Below are 19,372 nucleotides of genomic sequence, written 5' to 3' on the forward strand. Positions count from 1 at the left end.
ACAGCCGGGGGGAGCCCCTGGTGACGTTTTCACGGGCTCCACTTTTTTCTGACTGTGGCGCTCCAAGAAGTGACATGGCAGCTGAACGCAGGGCCCACTGCCCAGGAGAGAGACTTCGGGCAGGGCCAGCGAGGACCAGCCACGTCTCCCAGGTGCAAAGGGCCTGGTTCATGTCCGAGGAGCCTCGGTGGTGGTGGGTGTCACTCGCTGCCTTTCATCGGAGAGCCGCTCCCAGCGCAGCCAGGCGGGGTGGACCCCAGGCCATACACAGCTGCTGGGGGCGCCGGGCAGACCTGCACTGGGCTGCTCTAGGGGACCCACAGTGAACAGCCAGGCGGGGTGGACCCCAGGCCATACATGGCTGCTGGGGGCGCCGGGCAGACCTGCATTGGGCTGCTCTAGGGGACCCACAGTGAACAGAGGCTTGGGGATGGAGCTGACGGGCGTGGCTGACTGAGGGGAGGGGCGGCGCACACACCCCTGCAGCCATTCTGGGCGCTGCCGCCCCCACGGGGATCATGGGTCAGCGTTCCCATCCCCCGCCCTGGCAGTGTCTGGCCCAGGCTGGGAGGCAGCGAAATCCGGGGCTGACTCTTGGGCACGTGCCATCGGGAGCACGAGGCGCGCCGGCTAAGAAGGAGCAGCCTCCACTCTGGAGGTGTCAGGAACTGAAAGCTGCCCTACCCCCCGGCTCCTTGGGCCCTCCGAGAATCTCACCCCAGCCAGTCGCCCAAAACAGCAGCTTGTTAGTGGCCAGGACCGTCAGCCCCGATCCCAAAGTGCGGGCTGAAAACTTCTCGCTTGCCGGAAGAGCGCTGCACCAAAGCCCACGCGTTTCCTCTGGCTGTGGCGCTGCCGCCCGGCTCGGAACTCTCCGCGTGGCGCGCGTTGGCCGTGGCGCTGCCGCCCTGCTCGGAACTCTCCGCGTGGCGCGCGCTGGCCGTGGCGCTGCCGCTCTGCTCGGAACTCTCCGCGTGGCGCGCGCTGGCCGTGGCGCTGCCGCCTGGCTCGGAACTCTCAGCGTGGCACCCGCGCGCTGGCCGTGGCGCTGCCGCCCGGCTCGGAACTCTCCGCGTGGCGCGCGCTGGCTGTGGCGCTGCCGCCCTGCTCGGAACTCTCCGCGTGGCACCCTCGCGCTGGCCGTGGCGCTGCCGCCCGGCTCGGAACTCTCCGCGTGGCGCGCGCTGGCCGTGGCGCTGCCGCCCTGCTCGGAACTCTCCGCGTGGCACCCGCGCGCTGGCCGTGGCGCTGCCGCCCTGCTCGGAACTCTCCGCGTGGCACCCGCGCGCTGGCCGTGGCGCTGCCGCCTGGCTCGGAACTCTCCGCGTGGCGCGCGCTGGCCGTGGCGCTGCCGCCTGGCTCGGAACTCTCCGCGTGGCACCCGCGCGCTGGCCGTGGCGCTGCCGCCCGGCTCGGAACTCTCCGCGTGGCGTGCGCAGGCCGTGGCGCTGCCGCCTGGCTCGGAACTCTCCGCGTGGCACCCGCGCGCTGGCCGTGGCGCTGCCGCCCGGCTCGGAACTGTCCGCGTGGCACCCGCGCGCTGGCCGTGGCGCTGTCGCCCGGATCGGAACTCTCCACGGGGCGTGCGCTGGCCGTGGTGCTGTCGCCCGGCTCAGAACTCTCCGCGTGGCACCCGCGCGCTGGCCGTGGCGCTGCCGCCCTGCTCGGAACTCTCCGCGTGGCACCCACGCGCTGGCCGTGGTACTGTCGCCCGGCTCGGAACTCTCCGCGGGGCGTGCGCTGGCCGTGGCGCTGTCGCCTGGCCGTGCTCCGTTAGTATTTGACAGTGACTCAAACGTTAATGGAAGAATGCTTGATGGATGGTTACGAGAAATGGGTAATTATCTCAGCGTAACGGCACATGCCCTTTGGAGGCCCAGCAGTTCCTGGAATGATGGCCCTTTTCCGTCTCATGAAAAATGCAGCGCTAATGCTAATTCTCCCGCAGAGAGAGCCCCTTTCACCTCAACGAACCCTGAAGCATTTTACAAATGGAGAGGGATCACTCATCCAGCCTCGTAATGCGGCTGCTTCTGGGGTGAAACAGTGCTCCACAGCTGGACACAACTGCCGAGGCCAGGAAGAGCAGAGCCTGCAGGGTTAGTTTAGGGAGGCAGAAAGCAATGATCTGCCTTGGAATTTGTCCAGGACGTTGGGCTAACATCTGCATCAGCACAAAGGGGCCCTGCAGCGTTAGCATAACACAACTCAAGCGTGCAGGGAACTCCGCAGAGCAGAGGAGATTATGCCCCGAAGTGTAGACACTTGCAATAGAAGTGTAGCCATGACACCCGGCGAGGACAGAAATGCCAGATGAGAGAGACAGGAGAACAAGGGCCCAAGCCCCGAGCCTGTAAGTGGATCCAAGTGCAGGGTTTTACTCCTGGAGTACAACGGAAGAAGAGCAGAGCTGTGCTCACGGCTCCTTTCATAGACTCATAGATACTAGAACCAGAAGGGCCCTCGAGAGGTCATCGAGTCCAGTCCCTGCCATCACGGCAGGACCAAGCACCAGCTAGATCATCCCTGATAGACATTTATCCAACCTGCTCTTCAGTATCTCCAGAGACGGGGATTCCACAACCCCCCCCAAGCAATTTATTCCAGTGTTTAACCCCCCTGACAGGCAGGAAGTTTTTCCTAATGTCCAACCTAAACCTCCCTTGCTGCAGTTTAAGCCCATTGCTGCTTGTCCTGTCCTAAGGCCAAGAACAACAATTTTTCTCCCTCCTCCTTATAACACCCTTTTAGATACCTGAAAGCTGCTCTCATGTCCCCTCTCAGTCTTCTCTTTTCTAACTAAACAAGCCCAATTCTTTCAGCCTTCCTTCATAGCTCATGTTCTCTAGACCTTTCATCATTCTTGTTTCTCTTCTCTGGACCTTCTCCAATTTCTCCGCATCTTTCCTGAAATGTGGTTTCCAGACCTGGACACGATCCTCCCACTGAGGCCTGATCAGCGCAGAGCAGAGCGGAAGAAGGACTTCTCGTGTCTTGCTCACAACAGTCTGGTTAATGCCTCCCGGAATCATGTTTGTTTCTCTTGCGACAGCGTCACACTGTTGACTCCTATGTAGCTCGTGGTCCACTCTGAGCCCTAGATCCCGTTCTGCAGGGCTCCTCCCTAGACAGTCGCTTCCCATTCTGTGTGTGAGACACGGATCGTTCCTCCCTCAGTGGAGATTTGCAGGGTCAGAGGCCATAGACATGGAACTGCTTGTTTAGCCAGGTGGGAAACTTGCCGCTGCTGCCGTGTTTTTGGTGGCGTTGGCATCAGAACTGGCCCTGTGCTGTGAGTTTGTGCCGGGAGAGCTGGGCAGGCGTTCGTGGTCACAGCTGGGCAGGACTCGGGCTTTCTGGCTCAGCCAAAGGGAGGCGGAACGACGCTTCCAAGCGGCAGCCTGCGGAATCGGCCCAGTGCTAAGTTAGAGGGAACCCGGCCGCCCAGCTGCATCCCCAACTCCACTTCCCATGTGCCGGGATTTCCGAGGAGGGCTCCCAGCCAGTGCTCATGGTGTGCCCAGGCTGAGCCTGGCACCTCTGGGCCTGGCAGGTCCCAGCTCCATCACGTCCGGAACCTCTGGGCGCGCTGCATCTGTTCTGAACATAGACCAATTGCTTGTGCGCCGGCCCCGCTTCCATGACAACCGGAGCACCCGCTGGTGCGGCCGATCTTGCCGCGCTCGTGCGATGTGACGGCGTCCCACCAGAAAGCAGGTGGTGTGTGATTTCACTGGCACGTGTGTTTATTTTGAACGCATGGTGGCCTGGACCCCGTGCTGCCGGCGCCCCACACGCATGAAACACGTTCGACACTCAGCACCATGGATCTGGGGGTACGTCTACACTACATGACTTTGTTTGTTCAGCAAAGGCAAATGAAGCCGTGATTTAAATGATCGCGGCTTCATTTACATTTACATGGCTGCCGCGCTGATCAGCTGTTTGTCGGCTCGCCGCTAGTCTGGACGTTCCCCCTGTCGACATGAAAGCCCTTTGTCGGCAGCCCCGGTAAACCTCATCCCACGAGGAATAACGGGGCTGCCGACAAAGGGCTTTGATGTCGACAGGGGGAACGTCCAGACTAGCAGCGAGCCGACAAACAGCTGATCAGCTGTTTGTCGGCTCAGCGCGGCAGCCATGTAAATGTAAATGAAGCCGCGATCATTTAAATTGCGGCTTCATTTACCTTTGCCTACAACCCTAATCTACATGCCTCTGCCGACAGAGGAATGTAGTGTAGACACAGCCTAAGATAGTGATAGTGAGCAACACAACTGTGAGCGAGCTGTTCCAGCCGCGGCGTGGCCTCCGTGTTCCGCTCCCTCTCCTTCCCCAGGAGAGTGTGCTGGTCACGCAGCGTGTCCTTCAGTCGTCCACTCTGGCTTTGAGAGGACACACGCAAAAACCCAGGCCGCCCCTTGCCGGGAAAGCCCTGCGCCAGCTCCTTGCCACTCCATCCAGAGCCTGTTCTGCCAGCAACCTGGGAGAGCTCAGCTCCCCTGCCGTCCCGGAAGTGAAACGTCCCCTTTCCTCCCGTCCGTTCACTGGCGTCGCTCACCACCTCCGTGCCTGGCCCCAGAAGGCTCTCTTGCCAGGGATCTCACCCAGGCAGGAAAGGGGCCCCAAAGGCAGCCAGCCCCTGCAAGGAAACAAACCCCATGCTGGTTAGCAAACAGGTTTCAATGGGAGACAAGAGTCCCCCGGGAAAGATCCCAGAACGACGGGGAATCAATAGGAATCTTTCTATTAATGCCAACGGGCAGGCATCGAACCCTAAACGGATACAACCAGGGCAGCCTGGCCCTCCATAGGCTCGTAGTATAATTTACAGAGCCCAGGAAAAGCCGGGCCTGGAAAGAAATGAGATTCCCATGCAGGGGTGAGAGAGGTCCCTGGACTAACGGGCCAAGCCAAGCAGAAAATCCCACAGGGCCCATATCTAACATTATGTCTCAGCCTGGTGTTTTCTCCCCTCTCCAAATTCCGACCCTCTTGGGAAGAGCCGTGACCAGTACGGTTATCAGATTGCAGCAGTCACCAGCGTCTTAGTCCGGAGCCAGGAGTAGGACTCCGCAGATCTGAGCTGTTCAAATGTGTCTCCCCGGAATTCCGGCAGAGGGTCAGAAGTGGATCTGCACGGCATTGGCTGAAGAGCCGTTCACGGGCCACTCTCGTCTGCGTAACCAGCGGGGTTGCTCTCCCAGCTCAGTTCTGCCCCCTGCTCTGAATTCAGAGATTCCCTCGTAACAGTACGTAGCGAAGGGCATAAAACCACTTACGTGCCGGGGAGAAGGTCCGATTGCTACATCCTACAGGTCCGAAGGGTGCGCCCGGGGGTGGGGAGCGTGCCAGCCCACACCAGGGCAGCTGGTGGCGCCCGGGGCAGTAGAGTAGCTGTCGTCTCCGTGCGCGTGCTCCATTATTGCGAGTGGTTTGGTCAACACGCGCTCGGGTTCTTATTCCCTGGCTCGCAACGCAAGCGGCATGCTGAGTCGCTGTCCGAAATGCCCTGCCGGGGGGCCCCCGATTGCCACCGGAGCCTGGCGTTGGTTCCTGCCCTTTCATGCAGGTGTGCGCGGCAGGGAGTGGATGACCAGAGCTGGTCTGACCCTGCTCCGTACAGCGCCCCTGTTCGTTCCGGCAGGCGCTGCGGCCGCAGGACCGATAGTCTAATTGCCACGGGGCTCGTGCATGACAGTGGCACTTTTAACAGAAGCTGCTCCTGACCCGGGGTCAGACCTCCGATGGAAGGGAGAGCGTGGGGCAGTCGCTGGCAACAGGCGCAGACCACACAACTGTACACAGCAAGGAAAGGCACCATCGGCCAGGCAACAGCCTCAGAACCAACCCTTCCCGGGATCGCCCGGGGCAACCGACTGTGCAGCGCTAGGAGAGGTCCCTTCGCAGTGACCTCGGCTCTGCTTTGTGTGGCAGAGAAAACGAGGTCCCTGATTTATACACGGCTGAGCCCACTGGAGGGCTGCAATAAAACCACCGCTCAGAGTCCTACTGAGCTTCTCCCCAACAGCCACCTCTTCCAAGCAACGTCCCCGGGGGGCTTACGTCAGATTTCAGTACGTCAGAAATGGGTGCAAGTCACGAAGGGCAGACCCGGATCTCCGAGCCCTCAGACTCTGGGGGCAAGTTTCAGGGCTCTGGACTGGCCTGTTCTAAAGTCAGGAGGCATTTGCTCTGTGGGGCAAGGTCTGGTTCATCTGTAATCGGCAGCGAAAGGGAGCCATGGTGCTGCCCGACACGCTCAACGCCCCCAATGCTCAGGAGTGTCTGGATCGAGAGGCGTGGGCGGGGCCCATGTCAGTATCACCCAGCGCTTATTATCCAGAACCGTGCCAATGCTCTGACCCGACCCTGGCTCCCAAGCAAGCCCCAGAATGTCCTGGCCCGACAGAGCTTTCCCCTACGGAGTCCCTCCCATCCCCAAGCGAAGCAGCGTTCGGTCACTTCCGCCCCATGGAGTCGGGCCACGCTTCCATGCCGGCTCGGAGCCCAGCCAGACCAACAGCGGCAGCCTCCTCTCCAGGGTCCACGCCCTCTCACGCTTGCCGCGGGACCTGGCCACTTACTTTTTCCCGAGCTGGCGCGCCACATCGCAGCGCTTGAACCCTTCCAGCTGATAGAGGCGCTTGGCTAGGCGCTTGGCGGCGGCGCTGTCTGCCCTGCAGCCGTTTGCTAAGGTGTCCGTGCTGCCATGGTCGAGCTGTTCCGTGCTGCCCAGGTCGGAGTCTGAGTCGGAAAGGGCGTCTTTTAAGCTGGCGTCACTGCGGGGTAAAGAGGAATCAATGAACGAAACAGGCAGGGGATTTTCCGGAGCCCTCAAAGCAAATCCCCAACTGCTCTGTCATGGAGCTGTTTGCAGAGAAACTCAGACACCTTCCCTCAACCAGCTGCAAGATGTTTGTCAGAAACCCAGACGCTTGGTCAGACCTGGGCAGGATGGTCCCTTTCTGGGGCCACGTCTCCACTTGCTGGAGGATTGACGCGCTGGCGATCAATCCTCCAGGGTTTGATTTAGTGGGTCTAGTAAAGCCCTGCTAAATCAAATGCTGAGGGCGCCCCCATCAGTGCCAGCATGCCTCGCTGTCGTCAGGAATAAGGGAAGTCGACGGGCGCATTTCTCCCATCGTGGGGCTGCCCCAGAAAACTGGTGCATGGCACGTCAACTCCAGCTCCGCAATTTACATGATTCTTCCACCCTGCCCCTAGTGAAGGGAAGAGTAATGGAGCTCATTAGAGTTCTACATCAGCCGAGTTACACAGCTTCAGCATCTCTAATTCAGACCGACCCCGTTTCCTTGTGTTACGGCAATTCCTCTCGTAAGCGGCTCTGGCGTGCACCATCCTTCACGCTCGCCAAGGACTCTGTGGCTGTACAGGAAATTCATAGAATACTAGGACTGGAAGGGACCTCGAGAGTCATCGAGTCCAGTCTCCTGCCTTCTAGGCAGACCCAGTACTGTCTAGACCATCCCTGATAGACATTTATCTAACCTGCTCTTCAATATCTCCACAGAGGAGGATTCCACAACCCCCCCGGGCAATTTACTCCAGTGTTTGACTACCCTGACGGTTAAGAACTTTTTCCTAATGTCCAAGCTAAGCCTCCCTTGCTGCAGGTTTGTCTGTCTACGTCTCGCCGTGATCCCAGGCTTGGGTCCCACTAAGAGAGAGACTGATGGACACGCGTCCCCCCAGATGGATACTGGCTGTTCATTGCCATGGCACGTAGGGAAGCACAAGATAGAACAATAATAGTCGGCAGTGTCGAGGAGCACGAGTTAGGTGGATGGGCTCCGCTGTGCTCGGTGCTGTACAAACACAGAACAAACACCACGCCCAGCCGCCGCGCTCCCCGCCTGCCTTACCTGATGGAGCTAATCAGCTTCGAGGCGTCTTCCTCCGCTCCCTCGACGTGGAACCCGTTGGGGATGTTTTTCAAGGATAACCGGCTGAGCACGTTCTCCGACCGGCTGCTGGTAATCGAGTGCCGCAGGGGGCTCCCCAAATCGCCCTCGGCTGGCTTCGCGGCGGCCTGCTCTTCCTTATCCGCCTCCAGGGCTGCGTTCTGCTGGGCCCCCAGTTTCTGGTCCCCGAGTTCTGGGCTTTCCTTGGCCCGTTGCTGAATGAGGGGGGTGAGCGGCGCCTCGAAGCTGACACAGCTGTCGGTCTCGTCGGTGAGGGAGAGCACGTCCAGGGAGTCCAGGCTGCTGTAGTACGTGCCCTTCATGAGCTCGGACTCCACGATTTTTTCAAAGGTGGAGCTGAATCCATCCCTGATGTCTTTCAGCTGCAGGTGCTCCTTGTCCTCCTCCAGGCAGCCCTGCGCGGCTTCCCCCGCTGCCAACCTGCAACACAAGGGCAGTCGTGTGAGCCCCGGGGCGCTCGCGCAGGCTCAGGGCGGCCCAGTGGCCCCAAGCCCTAGGCCACCTTGGAAGCAGCCACCGGCTCAGTCCCCGACTTGTGGGCAGGTCACTTAGGCCTGAGGACACAGGAACGTGACTCCTAAGTCCCTATTCTGGGACCAAACCCAGGGCCGGCCACAACATTTTGGTACCTGAGGCGGGGAGCTGAAATGGGCCCCAGGCCCCCTCGCTTGGGCCAAAACTTTGCAAGGTCTCGTTCTGCCTCCTTCCGGTTCCGCTCCCCTCACGGGGCTGCTCCGCTCCCTACACAACGTTGTGCACTCTGGGTCCTAACGGCGCCTCCCCCAGAGTCTGGCACCCGAGGCGGCCGCCTCAGGTGGCCTCATGGCAGGGCCGGCGCTGCCTGAGCCCCTCAGCGTCTGTGGTTTGGCAGTGGAGGTTCCCTCACTGGCTGTTTCTGCCACTGGGGACCCTCACCACTGCCTCCCCCGGGCACCTGCCTTCGCCTCAGCCCCACAGCGACGCACGAAGCCAGGTGCAGGGCCCCGTCCTTTGGGTGCGGAGAACCACCTGCCTCCTCAGGCAAGCTCACACACACGAGCGGGGGGGGGAGGCAGAGGGACCAGCCCCCTCACCTAGGGTTAGGGTGCTCCCCCGGGATGTGGGAGACCCCGGTTCAAATCCCCCTGCAAAGGGATCTGTCGCCTCTGTGGTGAGACTCCAAGTGCTGGGCTTCGGGGCGCTCTGCCTGCCTGGCTGCACCGTGGATAAATCCCTGAAGAGCTTTGCAGCAGGACCCCGGAGCTCCCCGCTGGGCCCGTGCTCGACTCACCAGGCTCCGGAGGCCCGCGCTTGCCAGCCCAATGGCTCTTGGAGAGCGCGTTGAGCGAGAGCTGGAGCCGAGGCAGGCTCCGAATCTGAGCTCCACCGCCAGGACTGGGGAATGCTGGTCCCAGCAGACCCCCATGGCCCCACCGCTCTGAACCGAGTTTGGGACTTGCCTGTTGCTCCGGGAAAGTCAGGAGCAACAAACCAGAATGTACGTGGATCACTTCAGGGTTCCCTGCTCTGTTCCCTCCCTCTGAGGCCCCTGGCGCTGGCCACTGCGGGCAGACAGGACCCTGGGTCTGACCCCGTCTGGCCGCTCTTCTATGGCCCGGCTCGCCCCCGCCGAGCACACAACGCCAGGACACGCTCCTGCCGGCTGGGACGGACTCTCCCACGAGCACAGCCCTGGATTTGGAACGTCAGGGGGCCACGGAGGACTTCAGCTCTGACAGCCCCAAACACAAGCCTCTCCGGCCCGCCCCGGGTGTGCCCATCCCTCTGGGCCAGCTAGCCCGGAGCACTGTGCCGTGTGCGGGGGAGTTTGCATTTCCCCTCTTCCCAAGGGGGGGGGAGGCTTAGCTCCAGCGTGTGCCAGTGATAGAAATGTACATAAATAAGCTGTGATAAATGAGGGCTGCTTCCCAGCAGGGAACATGTTAATGAGCTACAGGCAGAGACGGAAGACAAGGAACCAGGGCCAGCATGTCCCCAGCAGCCTCACGCGGTTGCAACTGAGCAAAGAAAGCCCAGGGGCAGCACATTTAGAGGGTTTTAAAAGGTGCCCCCAGGATGCCTCCACCGGGTAGAACCTGCCCCTAAGTCCACCACTGTCAGAGTGCACCGGGCAGAGCATGCTGGACGGGGGTGGTGGGGCTGGACTCAACTGTACCCCCTGCCTGTGAAAGGAAACCCCTCGAGCCGAGGGGCGCAGCAGCCCCCCAGCACTGGTGTTTCAGTGCCCGTTCTGCTGAAAGCGCCCGGAGGGGCGGCGCCGAGCGGGACTTTCTCCACGCGGCCCGGCGCCGCTCCAGGGCCGCGTGAACAACGCCAGGCTGACGGGAATACCCGCGTGGGGCTGCCGCAGCTGGACGCCGGTCTGCTGAAGGCCCCTTGCTGCCCTGGGCAGGGGGCAGGGAGGGGCGGCACCTCGAGGTCGGGTTTGCAGCCAGAGAGGCAGCCAGAGAGGCAGCGTGCCGGGTGGGCGCCCCGTGGCCCGTCCACACGCAGCCCGTTCCCCACTCGGCTCCAGGGCCGGGGCAGGTCGGTCTGTGTTGGGAGACCCCAGCTCCCAGCCCACTGGTGCGAGGCTGCCCGGGCAGCCAGTGTCCCTTCTCCAGGGCTCTCCTGCCCCGGCCGCCGCAGCCTCCCACTCCCGGGGGCTGGGCAGCGCCTGTCGCACCTTTCCTGGGGGGTCTCGACCCCCTGCGGGCATGGCTGCATCCTCCTGAACTCCCAGGGTCCTCTGGGGCAGGGGGGCGAATCCATCCCCCCGGCTGGGGGAGGGGCATTCCCAGGGCCGGCCGGTCCCCTACTGAGAGCAGGGACCCCACGGCGTCCCCACGGCGATCGCAACGGAATCCTGGGGTTCCCTAGCAACTGCTGGCTGGGTGCCCCATCGTCCTTTGCTCACGGCCGCCTCACTCCCCCGGGGGTGATGCTGGGGTCTAGCCTGGCTGCCTGGAGAGCCGGGGCAGGCAGGGGGCACTTCCCGAGGAACAGCCTGACCCCAGGCAGATCTCCTACAGCCATGCCAAGCAGCCCCCCGAGGCTCTGCTTGGGGTATGGACCCAGCCTCCTGGCCAGCCTGCGGGAGCCTCAGAGGTGAGGCGGGACGGTGGATCGCTGGAGACGGAGAAGGCCTGACAGGCAGCCTAGGCCGGGGGTGGGGAGCCCCAACACTGTGTGCCCCCAAATGCCGTGGGGGGGAGGGGCAGGGGGCCAGAGCCTCTGGCGGCCGGGGGAACACGTGGAGGAGGCTTGCATTTGCAGCAGTGGGTGGCCCCAGGCATTCACCGGAGGCAGCTGGGGGGGGAAGAGGTTGAGAGCTGTGTCACTCCACTTTTTCCTGCCCCCCGGGGGGAGGGAAGGGGTGTGTGTGTGTGGGTGTGTGTGCGCGCGCGAGCTGCTGGTGCCAAATGCCCGCTAGTTCCCCATGTGGCCTTGCCCATGGGAGAGATCTTGGGGGAAGAGGCAGGGTTGGGGCAGGGGCAGGGCGGAGTAGGGGGAGAGGCTGGTTAGAGATGGGGTCGGGGCAGAGAAGAGAAGGACTTGTCCTGACATCCCCTGGGCCGGGGGGGCCTGGGGAGGAGTCACGTGGGGGGCGGTCACAAGGCAGGTGAGCCCCTGAGCCCCCCTCCTCAGCACTCTCCCCTGCATGGGGCCGGATCCAATGCATCCGGAGAGCGGAGGGAAATGGCTGAGGCCACTGCGGAGCCGTCGGCCATTCTCTGAGGTCTCGTGGTGGCCCCGGACGGGTGGAAGAAGGCAAATGTAGGCCCATCCCGGAGCAGGCCCTCGAGGGACCCGTTCTGGAGCACGTGGAGAGAGGGAGGTGACCAGGATTCACCAAGGACAAGTCCTGCCTGACCTGATTGCCTGCCGCGCTGGGGGAACCGGCTCCATGGACATGGGAAGAGGGTGGATGTGACCTACCTGGACCTTAGCACAGCGTGTGTTACTGTCTCCCCAGTTAAAGGCGGCCAGGCTGGACGAACGGACTGTGAGCTGGCTAGATCACTAGGCTCAGCAGGTAGCGATCGACGGCTCGATATCTGGAGTGCCACGGGGTCAGTCTTCTTTAACACTCTGGAGGGGCTGGTTGCACCCTCAGCAAGTTCCCGGATGGCACTACGCTGGGGGAGAGGCAGATCCGCTGGGGGGCGGCGATAGGGCCCAGAGTGACCTGCACAAATCGGAGGACTGGGCTAAAAGAAATTCGAGGAGGTTCCCCAAGGACAAGTGCAGGCTGGGGACCGCGGGGCGAGCAGCCGTTCGGCAGAAAAGGCGCTGGGGGTTCCAGCGGAGGAGAAGATGGAGAGCAGTCGACAGGGCGCCCCTGTAGCCAAGAAAGCTTGTAGCTGGGCAGAGCACAGCCTGGCACCCCCTGGCTCCACAGCCCGCCGAGGCGGTAGCAGGCCCCAACACTGGGTGTCCGGGAAGGAGACGAGGGTGAGGACAGACATGGAGCACAGAGGCGTGGGTCAGAACGCGGCAGAGCGGAGCAGGGGCCACCCTGAGGAGGGCCAGGGCCCAAGCTCTCCTGCTCAGTCGTTCTTAGCGGCACCTTTTCAGACTAGCACCTAGATCCCTTCACCCCCGCAATCCAGGGCTGCACGCAGAGGCCTCCCAAGTGTTGCTTGGAGCTGGGGAGATACGGAACGGTTGTCCTGGCTCAGGACAGTGGTTGAGAGTTTCTGAAGTGTCTTTCACACCCAGAAGGAGAAGAAGTTGAAAGTTCACGGGGTGTCCTAACCCCACAACACACAAATCACCCGGCCGGATTCGTGGAAGGGTTTTCTTTCCACGCTTTGCTTTGATGTTGTTGGCCCTTTCGTGAACTGTTTAACTACAACCAGCTTCACTTCCCCAACCAAAAGTCAGTTCAAAGGGGGGCAAAAACCCGACGCTGATTTCCAAGAAGGTCAAAACGGGACTTTTCGATAATGTTGAAGAGAAAATTTCCAAACAAACGTTGCAAGGAGAAATTCACGGAGGAGAACCGCTTCCTGCTAACGGGCTCGGTTGCGAGGAATTGGCGTCTGTCCTGACAAAAACGAGCCATGTGACGATTTCCACCGTTCTCCGGAGCATGCACGTTGGTTATGACGCGTCATGGCCGGCGGAAGAGATTGTCCCACGTGAGTTGCAGTGTGTGGCTAGTTTCACGGGGAAACGCTCCTTGTGCTTTGGTGTGTCCTTCTGCCTGTCCTCGGGAAAACATTCACCAGCCGTGCTCCTAATGGCCAAGCAGGTCTCCGCGATGCTTCGCCCAACGGTTCCATCCATGAGCAGTTTCCATGGGCACCAGGAAAGGAGGCTGGCCTTTCGGGGCACCAGGAAAGGAGGCTGGCCTTTCGGGGCACCAGGAAAGGAGGCTGGCCTTTCGGGGCACCAGGAAAGGAGGCTGGCCTTTCGCGCCACCGCTGCCAGCAGCAAGATTCAGGCTGGGAGGGTAATAGCTCGGGTCTTGCATCCCTGCAGGGCAGGAGTCGTTGTTCTCTGCAGAACCCTCAGGAGCGCTCCGCTTCGGTGACCTTGCATACGCCTAGAGACGGTGAGTCCTCACCTGCCCAAGACGGGGCCGTCTACGCTGCAGAAAGGCCTGTGCAGAGGGCCTGGCTCATCTGGCTTCCAGCTCGCAGGGCTCGTACCATGGAGCTGAAATAGCAGTGAGGCCGTTTAGCTTCCTGCTATTCATCAGGTGTTGCCTGCCGTCATCGGGGACCTGCCCCTTAGGCTGGGGCAGCAGAGGGGCCGCCCTTCCCCAAACACACCAGCGTTGAGGCAGCGTGGTTCAAGCCATATTTCCACGGACACTCGTAGCCAGACGTACTTCTCCGGCCCTGTTCCCGCACTACCTGAGCGCCTCGTGGTGGGTAGGGAAGGGCCATCGAGCCCCCATTACAGATGGGGAACTAAAGCCCAGATTCTCAAGGGCCCATAGGCTCCAAACTTGCCCTGAAGTCACTACTAGAGTGAGGTATTAAGAGACTTGCCCAAGGTCACACGGAAGCCTGTGGCAAAGCAGAGACCATAACCCCATGTGTTCTGATCCAGCCAGCTGATCCTTCTCCCCTCCACTCCCCAGCCTGTCTCCTGGGAGAAGATCCTTTCGCATGGGGCCCTGGCTCCACCCAGGCCCAGGGTCTGAGATCAGCCTGAGCCGCTGAGGGCAGAGAACTGAGCTCGGGGATAAAACAGAGTGAAAACTTTAGGGAGGGCTGGGGAAATGAAGGCTTTGCCGAACATTGTGGAGTGGAATTTGCATAAATCAGAGTAGAGATGCATGGAAGTGCGCAAATGTATGCTAATGGATGCAAACGACAGCAGACACTTCCAAAGCGGTGGCTGCTTCCTGGTTTGTTGCTAAATATTTCATGTGAAAAGGTGGCTAACGCACTCATGGGCAGGGGACCGGACCCATGGAGGCCAGAGCTCTTTGCCAAGCTTGGACACTGACTCCCTGCATGTCCTTGGGCGACTCAGTTGTCCTGTCTCTAAAATGGGTTATTGCGACTGTCCGCCCCACCCCCCTTTCTGCAAAGTGCTTTGAGATCTCTGGGGAAACATTCTGTACAAGTGCAAATGAATAACTAATGACTAATTAGGATCTATTATTCAGGGCTTAGATGCCCCAGGCGAGGCATCCAGCACACACAACGGGTGACAGCAAAGAACAATGAAATCGCTCACAGAACGTAAAAGCAAGTTAGAGCTGGCTCAGCCCCACGGACTGCCACAGAACCTCGGCTCCTCCCCTCAGCTCTGCATTCCGTCTTTCTAACGGCTTCGGTACTCACGTAACGAATCACACCGGCTCTTAAAGGCCAGAGCGTAATGGGGGGTGGTGGCCGGCCTGGCAGTTCCTGAATGAAGACTTGAAGATCCATTGTGTGTGATATATCCAGACAAACTCAGTCCTCGTGCAAGCAGATGGATCTCTGTGGATTTTAGTAGAGCTGCACCTGCTTACACCAATACTGAATTTCCCCCCACCTAGTTGCTTCCACGTAGCAAAGCATAGGTAGCAGGTTTAAAACTATCAAAAGGAAGTACTTCTTCATGCAATGCACAGACAACCTGTGGAACTCCATGCCACAGGATGCTGTGAAGGCCAAGACTTTAACAGGGGTCAAAAAAGAGATTGGTAAATTCATTCAGGTCCCTCAATGGCTGTTAGCCAGGATGGGCAGGAATGGGGTCCCTAGCCTCTGTCAGGGCTGGGAATGGGTGACAGGGGAGAGACCATGATTGCACCTTTCTTGTGCCCTCAGTCTTTGACAAGGGAGGCTTTGTTCCTCTGTCAGCCCGGAGCCGGCACAATGCATTCCTGAGTCCGGCGGCAGTCGCATGCATCACTGCACACCCGTTCTCTTCTTATCCGTGGAACTGGCGCCCTGAAGCCATGTTGCTGCTCTCCCGGCCTGGGAGCTGGGTCAGTACCATGGTGTCCAGGCTCAGGTTGCGGGGCTCACCAGGCGGCACACTGGGCTCTGTCCTGCAGAAGACCTCAAGGGACAGCCAGGCCCCAGCCGTTGGCGTAGATTAAACTCGCCCTTATGGAACGGAGGAGCCGCGTGCGACGCCCAGAGACCTCGGCAAAGCGCCACTGGCCCGTGCGCTGGTTCTGCCTCCCTCGCGCAGTGGGGCAGCCGCCTCTTTTCTGAGGAGACTGCCAGACTCGCCCCCTCACCCTGGGAGACGGCCCCAATCTGCAGCCCCCATGTCCAGGACGCCAGGGCAGCCCCTGACGCCTCACTGTGCCCCAGGGCTGTCCCGAATGACTTGCTGCCCTGCTTGGGACGTGGGGCAGCCCTGCGGGAACGTCTCCCATCCCCGTCCAGAGGCCCACGCACCCACTAATCATGCGCCTCGCGGTGGCTGTGCTACCCCCAGGACAGCGGCTCTGTTCAGGCTGCTCGTGCCCCTAGAAATGCCTGAGGGGAACAGGAAATCCCGCGCAGACCCCCTCGCAGAGCGCCCTCCGGTGCATTCCCCAGGGAGTGCCGGGGATGGACGGGCCCCCACACCCCATAGATCCTGGGGGACCCAGCAGGGTCTCTGCTCTCTGCCTGGAAGCCCAGGGCATCCCTACCACTTCTGGCCCGCCCAGGGCAGCTGCATGGGAGGAGATCCCCCTCCCTCATCAAGTCCGCCGGGGGAAAAAGCAAGCCAGGCTCTGGGTTGTGCATGAGGCTTGGCAGTGGGATGGTATCTGCAACTCCAGCCCTGCGACCAGCCCGCTGCACCACCCCGGTGTGCCCCTGCAGAACCCCCAGCCCCGAGGGGGCTCGGCCGGGCACTGGGGTATGGAAGCATGGTGAGCCGGAAGGAAGTGCTCCTTCTGCCCAGGGAGCAGCCTTCCCCTCGCCCAGCACCAAAGCCGGTTAATCCCCCCCCCCCCTCGCACCCATCAGAGCACCTGCGGGGAGTGGACCTCACACCCCTGGATCTAACACCTGAGCTGCTGTTGCAGGAACTCAGGGTCCAGGGCAGGGACCAGTTTGTCCAGTGGGGGGTGCTGAGAGCCCTGGAGCCAAACTGTGACCCCCCGTGTGGAACGGAAACCCCTTCCGGCCCCGGGAGCCCACGTTCTAGCCCTCCTGGTACAGGCCCAGCTTGAGATAGGTGTTTAGGCACCTACCGTCCATTGGTTTCAATGGGAACTGTGGGTTACTGCAGGGTGGATGTAAGTCCCGGGTGGGGGGTTACGGCAGGGCGGATGTAAGCCCCGGGTGGGGGGTTACGGCAGGGCGGATGTTAGCCCCGGGTGGGGGGTTACGGCAGGGCGGATGTTAGCCCCGGGTGGGGGGTTACGGCAGGGCGGATGTTAGCCCCGGGTGGGGGGTTACGGCAGGGCGGATGTAAGCCCCGGGTGGGGGGTTACGGCAGGGCGGATGTAAGTCCCGGGTGGGGGGTTACGGCAGGGTGGATGTAAGTCCCGGGTGGGGGGTTACGGCAGGGCGGATGTTAGCCCCGGGTGGGGGGTTACGGCAGGGCGGATGTTAGCCCCGGGTGGGGGGTTACGGCAGGGCGGATGTAAGTCCCGGGTGGGGGGTTACGGCAGGGTGGATGTAAGTCCCGGGTGGGGGGTTACGGCAGGGTGGATGTAAGCCCCAGGTGGGGGGTTACGGCAGGGTGGCACGTAAGCCCCGGGTGGGGGGTTACGGCAGGGTGGATGTTAGCCCTGGGTGGGGGGTTACGGCAGGGTGGATGTAAGCCCCGGGTGGGGGGTTACGGCAGGGTGGATGTAAGCCCCGGGTGGGGGGTTACTGCAGGGTGGATGTTAGCCCCGGGTGGGGGGTTACGGCAGGGTGGATGTAAGCCCCGGGTGGGGGGTTACGGCAGGGTGGCACGTAAGCCCCGGGTGGGGGGTTACGGCAGGGTGGATGTAAGCCCCGGGTGGGGGGTTACGGCAGGGTGGCACGTAAGCCCCGGGTGGGGGGTTACGGCAGGGTGGCACGTAAGCCCCGGGTGGGGGGTTACGGCAGGGTGGCACGTAAGCCCCGGGTGGGGGGTTACGGCAGGGTGGATGTAAGCCCCGGGTGGGGGGTTACGGCAGGGTGGCACGTAAGCCCCGGGTGGGGGGTTACGGCAGGGTGGATGTAAGCCCCGGGTGGGGGGGTTACGGCAGGGTGGCCCATGAGTGCAGAGCTGCTGGCATTAACTTGTGCCAGGAGGAGAAGGAAGCGAACCTCTTCTCTGCACACCCCCTGCGTGCCACGGAGGCACTGGTAGCTGTGTCACCCCTCGCCGGAGAGGAGGAAATAGGGGCTCAGTCCTGCAGGGCGCTGGGTGCTCTGGCCTGACCCAGGGCCAGCTGCTGTCTATGGGAATCTCTGCATTCACTCCAGGCCGTTTTGTACGGGTGCACCTCTCTAGCCCGGCATTCTCCGGTCCAGCAACATCCCGGGCCGGCAGGTTTAGCCGGATGTCCACTAGCACCTTACCCGCGGTCCCATCAAGTTTGCTACCGCCCCCACCCCTGGCTCCCCGTGCTGCGGGTTAGCTCGAATCCCCCCCATGCCTCTCGGAGCCCGGCCGGCAGCGGGGCGCGGGGGGATGCTGATCGCCCAGGGCTGGGGCAGGTCCCGCGGGTGCCGGACTAGCGGGGTGCAGCGCGGAGCCCGTGGGGGGGGATGCACATGCGGGACCCCACTTACCTGCGCCGCTGCTCCGCGTCCTCGGCACGCAGCGCCTCGGGCGAGTCCGGGGCACTGCGCGCGCCCCGCAGCCCCCGGCTCGGCCAGGCTCCCTCCTGCAAGCCGGCCGCCTCCAGCCCGGGGTGCACCCCGTTCGCCAGCGCCGCGCCGGCCGGGCTGCTGCTGCGGCTCCCGGGCGGCTCGCGCTGCCGTCCCCTTGGCACGTGCGGGCTCTCATTGGCCGGGCTCCGGCGTTCCTTCGCGCTGAGTGGCTGCGGGCTGGCCCGGGGGCGGGCCCTGTCAGCCGCGGGCTGGGCGCGCCCCTCGTGGTGCTCCGCGGCGGCCGGCTGGCGGGGCGCGTGTTCGTTCATAGTCCGGGCTCCGGGCCTGCGTGGGGAGAAGCAGCGTGAGCGGCCTGGCCCTGCGCCCGGGGGGGCCCCCCTTGCGGACCCCCGCCTGGCTCTGCGCCCGGGGGGGCCCCCCTTGCGGACCCCCGCCTGGCTCTGCGCCCGGGGGGCCCCCCCTTGCGGACCCCCGCCTGGCTCTGCGCCCGGGGGGCCCCCCCTTGCGGACCCCCGCCTGGCTCTGCGCCCGGGGGGCCCCCCCTTGCGGACCCCCGGCCTGGCTCTGCGCCCGGGGGGGCCCCCCCTTGCGGACCCCCGGCCTGGCTCTGCGCCCGGGGGGGCCCCCCCTTGCGGACCCCCCGGCCTGGCTCTGCGCCCGGGGGGCCCCCCTTGCGGACCCCCCGGCCTGGCTCTGCGCCCAGGGGGGCCCCCCTTGCAGACCCCCGCCTGGCTCTGCGCCCGGGGGGCCCCCCCTTGCAAACGCCCCCGGCCAGGCTCTGCGCCCAGGGGGGCCCCCCTTGCAGACCCCCCGGCCTGGCTCTGCGCCCGGGGGGCCCCCCCTTGCAGACCCCCCGGCCTCGCTCTGCGCCCGGGGGCAGGGGGGGCCCCCGGGCCGGACCCTTTGGAAACTCGCCCCCTCCCCTCGGAAGAGCAGGGGGCGCAGGGCAGGGGCCCGGCTGCGTTATGCCCTGCAGCGGGCAACAGCTGCAGCCCCCGCAGATCGGACCCGGGGCCCGCGCGTGGCCTGCTCCCCTAAGGAACCCCCCAGGGCTTGTGCACCCGCGGGGTCGGACCGATAACCCGTGCGCCCCGATCCAGCGCACCTGCCCCGCGGGGTCGGACCGATAACCCCTGCGCCCCGATCCAGCGCACCTGCCCTGCGGGGTCGGACCGATAACCCCTGCGCCCCGATCCAGTGCACCTGCCCCGCGGGGTCGGACCGATAACCCGTGGG

The 19,372-nt window shown here is 62.9% G+C and overlaps 1 protein-coding gene across 3 annotated transcripts in view; it reads right to left on the reverse strand.

Annotated features, from left to right (window-relative positions):
* The window catches only part of PSD2 (pleckstrin and Sec7 domain containing 2), a 102,682-nt gene that overhangs the window by 40,819 nt on the left and 42,491 nt on the right, over positions 1–19,372 (reverse strand). For 2 of the 3 annotated variants that reach the window (XM_075900102.1, XM_075900103.1), the window contains 3 exons: positions 18,095–18,460; positions 7,887–8,366; positions 6,588–6,782 (listed from right to left, as the gene is read on the reverse strand). In XM_075900102.1, the coding sequence (XP_075756217.1) occupies positions 6,588–6,782; positions 7,887–8,366; positions 18,095–18,460 (1,041 nt within the window). Of the gene's footprint in view, positions 1–6,587; positions 6,783–7,886; positions 8,367–10,611; positions 10,766–18,094; positions 18,461–19,372 lie in introns of those variants that run through there. The other variant, XM_025189099.2, reaches the window with a different exon arrangement.

Source organism: Pelodiscus sinensis, chromosome 17 (assembly GCF_049634645.1).
Source record: "Pelodiscus sinensis isolate JC-2024 chromosome 17, ASM4963464v1, whole genome shotgun sequence".
In the NCBI taxonomy this organism is placed as follows: Eukaryota; Metazoa; Chordata; order Testudines; family Trionychidae; genus Pelodiscus; species Pelodiscus sinensis.